Source organism: Cebus imitator, unplaced genomic scaffold (assembly GCF_001604975.1).
Source record: "Cebus imitator isolate Cc_AM_T3 unplaced genomic scaffold, Cebus_imitator-1.0 Scaffold93, whole genome shotgun sequence".
Lineage (NCBI taxonomy): Eukaryota > Metazoa > Chordata > Mammalia > Primates > Cebidae > Cebus > Cebus imitator.
This window is the reverse complement of record NW_016107408.1, coordinates 4,806,914-4,814,882: the sequence shown is the minus strand read 5'-3', so window position 1 is coordinate 4,814,882 and position 7,969 is coordinate 4,806,914. Positions and strand designations below refer to the sequence as shown.

At 45.0% G+C, this 7,969-nt stretch overlaps 1 protein-coding gene and 1 non-coding gene across 2 annotated transcripts; one reads left to right on the top strand and one right to left on the bottom strand.

Annotated features, from left to right (window-relative positions):
* Window positions 1-383: 383 nt before the first annotated feature.
* Window positions 384-1,393, bottom strand: LOC108309374 (testis-expressed protein 30-like). The gene has a single exon (XM_037741085.1). The coding sequence runs from the start codon at window positions 1,269-1,271 to the stop codon at window positions 588-590; it is 684 nt and encodes a 227-aa protein (XP_037597013.1). The 5' UTR covers window positions 1,272-1,393; the 3' UTR covers window positions 384-587.
* A 5,955-nt stretch (window positions 1,394-7,348) lies between these two features.
* On the top strand, window positions 7,349-7,489 carry LOC119472315. Its single transcript, XR_005201449.1, has one exon. It is a non-coding gene; the product is annotated as a U4 spliceosomal RNA (small nuclear RNA).
* The last annotated feature ends 480 nt before the right edge of the window (window positions 7,490-7,969 follow it).

Here is a 7,969-nt window from a genome sequence, read left to right as displayed (position 1 = left end):
AACTGCTGAGCTCAGGTAATCCACTCGCCTCCACCACCCATCATGCTAGGATTACAGGTGTGAGCCACTGCGTCCGACCAGAAGCATTTATTTCAAGCTGGCTGCATGTGCTGCCCATGCTCAGGTCACACATGGCTGGGCGGTGTGGGCTGCGAGGCTCTGCAGGAAAACTGTGTGACTTGTGGAGAGGAACCTGGGATTTTGGCTCAGACAAATGGCATTCAAGGTCTACCTGAGCCACTTATAAGTTATGTGACTTGGACCACTTTCTTGACTTCTTTGAATCGCCGTTTTCATATTTTTTTTTTCAAAATTCAAATGTTTAATTTTTTTCAAAACTTAATTATACTAATGAAAATAAATTATATTTAGACCACCTTCGGTATTTTTACATCATCTTTATACAACTATAACAGTGCTTTCAAAAGACGTTTTGTGACAGACATTAATTTCACATTTAAAAAGGGGTTTCAAAAATAAGGGAACATTAAAGAACATCAAATTAGTCTGAAATATATCTCAATGCTGGGGCATATTGTTCTTTATCAAATTAACTGTATGTGTATTCAAAATAACATGGCTTTTAACTAAGGACATTTCTTGTCCATTTCAGTAATTTCTTGGATCCAAAACAAAATCTGTGTATTTATTTCTTTGAAAACATCATTTGTTGACTGTCCTTTCACTGCCATGGAATGATTTGCCTTCTCAATCCAGTGGATTTTATGGGGAGCTTGCATTTTCTGTGCCACTTTCTCCAACAAGTTCTTTTCACACATTTCATCTGCTGAGCCTGACACAAACAGTACAGGCTCTTTTAAACGGAAGAGGTCTTCATCTCTGAGTTTATGCTGCTGCTTTGGATCGTGCAGTGGATAAGAAAAACAAATGAGACCTCGAACAAAATCATCAGCATCATCTGGCTCAATGTGACACATTACAGAAGCAGCTGCTCTTGAGCCCATTGAACGACCTCCAAGAAAAACTGCTGCAAGTTTGTATTCTCCTGATGTCTTTAGGTAATTCAAAACTGATTTATATGCCTTAATTCTATGTACAATATTAAGGCCTTTGCAGGTAAATCTCAGGCAAAAAAACCCATGAGATGCAAGATGGGATGCCAGTGACATCAAATGAGGAAGATTCATATCTCCTGATGCTCCATGTGTAAGAATTATTCCATATGTTAAGCTCTTGTTAGGTACCAAACAAATGGCATCTAGTAATTTATTTCCAAAAGGTATTTTTAATTTAACCTCTGTATGACTCATTTTCACTGTTGAATAACAAACTTAAAGTGCATTTACATCTGAGAAGCAAAGGACATCTCCCGGGGAAAGCAAAAGTGGCCATGGGCACCCAACCGCCCTCACTCCCTTCAGGGAGCTGATTAGTGCCCGTTTTCATATTTTAAAAATAGAGGCCAGGTGTGGTGGCTCATGCCTGTAGTCCCAGCACTTTGGGAGGCTGAGACAGGTGGCTCACTTGAGGCCAGGAGTTAGAGACCAGCCTGGCCACTATGGTAAAACTCTGTCTCTACTAAAAATAGAAAAATTAGCCAGGAGTAATGGCACATGCCTGTAAGCCCAGCTACTGGGGAGGCTGAGGCAGAAGAATCGTTTGAGCCCAGAAAGCAGAGGTTGCAGTGAGCTGAGATTGCACCATTGCACACCAGCGTGGGCGACAGAGTGAGACTCTGTCTTAAAAATAATAATAATAATAATAATAATAATAAGGTATGAGGGGAGCTCAACGCACTGCTGGGTGGAGGCGCGGGACTGCATGGCAGGTAAGCACGCCCTCTTTAAAGTCAGCACACAGGCTCACACGCACCAGAGCACTTCACTTACTAGCTTAGGACCTGAGGCACACACTTACCGTTTGGAGTCTGTTTCCCTCTGGTCAGTGCTAATTTCACTGAGCGCTGAGGGCTTTCGGGTGGATTCGATGAGAGAATCCATCAATCCTTGTCCTGGTGGCTGGGGTACTCAGTTAGTGTGATCTTCTGTTGTAGACCTGGGACTAGCGTGGGCTCCGTACACAGGCTGAGTGTCACTAGGGTGGGACACTGCCGAGAAGATTCAATATCAGATTCAGCCTATTACTATTAATTTAACCTATTAATTAACATATTACTATTACCCTGTACAGATTTCAAATATCAGGTGTCAAAAATACAGATTTCCCCAGACTTTCTTGTTCGGAATATCCTGGGGTGAGGCTTGGGCACTTGCATTATTATAAAGTTCTAAGAGTGATTCTGACATGAAGACAAGCTCAGGAACTCCTGGGTTGACGGCATCAACCAATGTGCCCTGGAAAACCATTCAGAAAGGGCTTCAGTTTCCCAAGAGAGATGAAGAACTTTAGTTGAGCAGGAGACGGGCACTGGGAAGAATTAAGAAGATAATTTAGACTTATTAGGGGAGGGGAAGGACATGACCTAGACCGCCACATTGCACGTTCACGTAGAAGATGGTGTTAATGACCCTACTGTCACCTCCAGAGCACAGCATGATGCTGTCTGCCACGAGGTCTCCTAAAGCTGGGCAACATACTCAAGTGTCACCACCAGGAATAACATCTAATGATATTGTTTACAATGTTTCTCTCTAGACCCAGACTACCTAGGCTTGACTCTAGAGTTATCCTTTATAGCTGTGTGACTTCAACTGTGTCACTACAACTTCTCTTTGTGTCAATTACCTCATCTGTAACATAGGAATAATAATAATGTATATCTTGGCTGGGCGTGGTGGCTCACGCCTGTAATCCCAGTACTTTGGGAGGCAGAGGCAGGTGGGTCACCTGAGGTTGGGAGTTTGAGACCAGGCTGATCAATATGGAGAAACCCCTTCTCTACTAAAAATACAAAATTAGCCAGGCCTGGTGGCACATGCCTGTAATCCCAGCGACTTGGGAGGCTGAGGCAGGAGAATCGCTTGAACCAGGGAGGCGGAGGTTGCTGTGAGCCCAGATCGCGCCATTGCATTTCAGCCTGGGCAGCAAGACCGACACTTCATCTAAAAAAAAAAATAGTCTATCTCAGGTTGTTGTAAAGATAAAGTGGGTTAACATGGAGGGCTTAACAAAAAGGCTTAGAATAGTGTCCACACTTAGACAGTGATATGTAAGTGTCAACTGTTGCCTTCATCCTTGTCTTTGTCTTCATCATCGTCATTGTCACTATTCTGCCACAATTCCACTTATTATAGAAGTGCATCTAAATGCATTTCATCTAAATTGCACTATGAAGGAAAAGAACAGGGGAGGGCTAGCTACTGTTTCCCTCTCCCTACTAGTTCGAGGAAGAAAAGATGCAATTTCTCAGTACACTAAAAACGTGGAAAACATTGCTAGTTATCCTCCAACTCTCCCTTTTTTAGTAACAACTTTTGGCTGGGCACAAAATTTAAAAAACATTGCTCACCTTCCTTTGCAGTGAGGTGTGGTGACATAACTGAGTTCTGACCACTGGGATGTGTGAGCAGAAGTCAAGCCCAGAGAGGGGTTGGAGCAAACCCTCCTCTTCCTCACTTCCCCTCCTCTGGGTGGGATGCAGGGGTGGTGGTGGGTGCTGGAGCAGCCATCTTACGCTGAGATGGAAGCCTGGTGTGGGACGGTAGAGCCATGGGCTGGAAGAACCCAGAGGCTGTGGAGCTGCCATGTCAGCCTGGGACTGCTTCCTCTCGCATGTTGGAGGAAAAGTAAATAGATTTCTATCTTGTGTATGCCCTATGTAAGTTGGCTTTCAATACAGTAGCTGAATGGGTATTTCTAGTTAATACGGTTGTTACATGTATAAGGAAAAAACATTCTACCAGGTGGCCAAAAGAGCAAAGGAATAGGGAGAGATGGAAGACAAATCCTATTTGAACGATGTAAAGGAAGAGACATGGGGAAGGAGGGAACAGGGCTGGATCTAGGGTGAGGTGATGGAGGTGTCTATGGTCAATGCCTCTCAAGGTCATGGCTGCACCGAGGCAGTCTCCTTAGATTTTGTGCCCTAGGTGCCTCTCTTGCCTTGCTGTGGTCTGGACCATGGAAAAGAGAAAAGATGGGTAACAGAGGGAAAAGAACTGAAGAAGAGGGATGAGGGTAATGTGGAGAGAGGAGAGGGTGGGGATGGACTTAAATGAAGAGGAATCAAAGGAGAAGAAACGAAGAGGGAAAAGGGGAAATAAACAAGTAAAGAGTAACCTTCAGGTTAGTAACTCAACGTGGGAAATTTTAAATTCAGAGAGAATATTCCTTTACACCTAATATTTTAGAAGTGGGAACAGATGGAAGGTCTTATTTCATCTTCCTGCCCTAAAAATTAGGCCATAGGCAGGGAGAAAAATACTGCGATCAACAGGAAGAATGTGACAGAGGACAGGGACTTGTGACAGTCAGGTGAGTGTCAGCACCTCCAACGCATCACAGCCGGATTTGAAGTGAGGTCACTGGCCGTGGATGTGGCTGAACCAGAGGGGAACCTACTTTTAAGACAAGTTATGAGAATGGGCTTTTGGTCTCATTTCTAGAAGGCCACATCGTGGGTGTCCTAGCTGCCTTGTGCTGACCTATCAGCTATGGCATCAGGATCTGCCCGGTAATTAGTGGCTGTGAGACACACTAAATAAAGCCAGCCCCGAATCGTTTCCCGTAGTCCAGCACTGTCTGCCTTTTACACACCCAGGCATTTCATGACCTCATTGTCAGTCCTGCAGTTTCCCATAGCACGAAGCAGAGAAGAGGAGATTCAGACTCTAGGGAGGGGGCCATCAGATAGGGCTCAGACACCCTGAACATTGCAGTTGTCTAGAATTGCTCTTTGGTCCAAAACTGATGGTTGTGCCTGCAAACATAACTCAGATAAGGCTTTGTTTCCTTCAGAGAGCTGGGAGAGGATGTTGGTAGAATGGAGGTAGATGATTGGCAGGCACAGAAGGAGAGATCACTCATCTTTCTTAGGGGAAGGCTGTAAGTCTGAGAGGAGGTGGCCTCTGCTGCTCTATCATCTCCTTCTGGATAAATTACTCCTGTACTTTAGTGGACCAGTGGGGAAGGAGCAGAAAGAATGGGTGAGAATGTGAGCGTGAGTCAGACCGGTGTGATTTATTACGGGAAGTATTAGCTATTATTAGGGCTGGGTTCGGTGGCTTGTGCCTGTAACCCCAATGCTTTGGGAGGCTGAGGCTGGCGGGTCATCTGAGGTCAGGAGTTCGAGACCAGTCTGGCTAACATGGTGAAACCCTGTTTCTACTAAAAATATAAAAAATCAGCTGGGTGTGGTGGTGTGCACTTCTTATCCCAGCTACTCGGGAGGCTGAGGCAGGAGAATTGCTTGAACTTGGGAGGCAGAGGTTGTAGTGAGCCAAGATCACACCATTGTACCCCAGCATGGGCAACAAGAGCAAAACTCCATCTCAAAAAAAAAATTAGCTATTATTATCAGAAATAGTTTCTCACAGTGTACAGCATGCATATTTAATGTGACATTGGATCGAATAGCAGGGGATTGCATGCAAAGTGTTTAGTGTCAAGGGAAGTCTAATCTATAAACCCATGTGGTTAAGGTGGAAAGGACTGTCCCCTCCACCTCTCCCGCTTCCTCTTCCACCACTTTCCCACCCTCCCTATCTGCTTTCCTCAAGAACCACCCTCAGGTTGTATTTGCTGGTCTTCAGCTGTCTTCCACTCCTACGTCCACAGAAATGGCATTTGCAGAGATCACCAGTGCCCTCTTGCTGCCAGACCCCAGACCCCAGGCCATTCTCCTTTGCATGTTTTCTTGGACTTCAAGGCTGGTGCTCTTCCTCCTCCTCCAAACCCCAGCCTTCTTGGCTCCTGTGGCTCTGTGCTCTCTGGATTTTCCACCTATTTGCCTTTTTAGTCATGCCCTCTTTTTTTCCTGGATTCCTTGTCTTCTTTCCATTCTTTAAATTGTATTTACACCCAGCGTTCTGCCCTGCTTTCTTCTTTTCCTTCTGTACGCTCATTGGGTGATTCCAGCCACTTTCATGATATCAACTCCTGCTTGGGATCAGCCACTGCTCTCAGGCTCAGATATCCCCCAGCTGCATGGCTGTGATGTGGGCGGTGTGCTGCCATGCTCAGTTACCCTGGCCACAGTGGAATTGCCCAGGATGGGCCATCTAATGAAAGTCAGGCCAATCTCAGTTCTTCCCAGGCGGCGTTTCATTTTTCTTTTAAGGGAGGCTAGGGAAGTCAGTAAGGCTAAGATGGAAAACATGAGCGAGGTCAGTGGCCATCTTTTCCTCTTCTTGGAGAAAGCTGTCTTTAGGGTGAGAGAATACAGCCCAGAGAGGACAAGGAAGAGAGAATCCAGGGGCTGTTTGATTGGCTGGTTCCAGTTGTCCCCGACACCCAACAGGATCCTTGCCTTTCCCACGGAATTTCTTTGAATGATGGGGGACACCCTGGTCTTCCTCTAAGGCATGTCCCCCTTTGCCTAAGTGTATTCTAGGTAGGTTTATAGAACTGTGCCATTTTCTCTGGATAAATGATGACTGAACGGGCACAATGACGAGGCACAGGCACTCGGTGTGAACTGAGAGTCTGCCACAGGCCCAGGTGCCTGGCTTGGAGCTGCAGAGAAGCCTTGCAAGGCATTAAAAAAAAAAAAAAAAGAAATCCCCAAAGCACTGGGATTCATTTTCCTTCTTACCTCCAGAGATGCTTCCTGCTTTCAGTCTCGTGAGACACAATCATCAATCAACATTAATCCTGAGATAACTGCCCTGCGCCAGACACAACAAGATGCACTTTATCAACCTCTTAATTTAGCGTATGTTTAGGTGGAAGCCAGACAGGACAGATTTTCCTAATCGATCAATTCCTGCTACTGCTTCTTTTTGGAAAATCAACTCTGAATCCCACTTCCCGCTAAAAAAATCGGGGGTTTTTAACTTGAAATCTTGGAGGTGAAAGGGTGCCATGTGAAAGGCTGGTCCAAGGAAGATGGCCATGATGGAAAAAAAAGGGAATATTTTGTGTAATAGGATCTCAATTTCAGAAAAAAGACACACACCCCCAATAAATAGGGAAGTATAGCCACCAGAATATTAGCAGCACGATAATGAAGTTGTGGTGATACTTGTTTTCTCTCTTCTGGATCTTGCAACATTTGTATAGTCAATATCTGTTACATTTAAATCAAGAAACCAAAAAATGAATGAATTAATTAAGGTTATTTTCTTTCTTAAGCTGGGTGGGGGTACATAGGTGTGCATTTTATTATTCTTTATAACTTATTTATGGTTGTATGTACTCTTTATAGAAAATATTTAGTGCTCTAGCTTTTTGGTTGCAGAGCCCCTTGTTTAAATAAAATGTAACCTGGAGCTTAGCGCAGTGGCAGTATCGTAGCCAACGAGGTTTATCCAAGGCGCGATTATTGCTAATTGAAAACTTTTCCCAATACCTGGTGGTGATGACTTGAAATATGGTCGGCATTGGCAATTTTTGACAGTCTCTATGGAGATTGAATTAAAAAAAGAAAGAAAGAAAGAAAATGTAATCTGGAACCCGGGCATGGTGGCTCATGCCTGTAATCCCAGCACTTTGAGGGTCTGAGGCACGTGTTTCACTTGAGGCCAGGAGTTCAAAACTAGCCTGACCAACATGGCAAAACCCCGTCTCTACTAAAAATAAAATGTAATCTGGAAGCTGCATTAAGTGATGTGGGGTGGTCCTGGGGGCCGGCTCCTGGTTCTCCCCACCCCCCGGCCCCGAATGCCCATAGACAACCCTGTGCCAGCCAGGACCTCGGCTGAGAGCAGTGATGACTGGCACCACCTTCTGCAGATGGGAACACTCAGGCCCCAGGTGAGTGGCGAGTTGGGGCTAGAATCTGGTCCTTCTAACATCTTGCCCAGCTTTTCCCCCATTCACTGCCTCTCTTCACTTAGGTTTCCTTCCTTTTTCTTTTCTTTTCTTTTTCTTTTTCTTTTCTTTTTTTTTT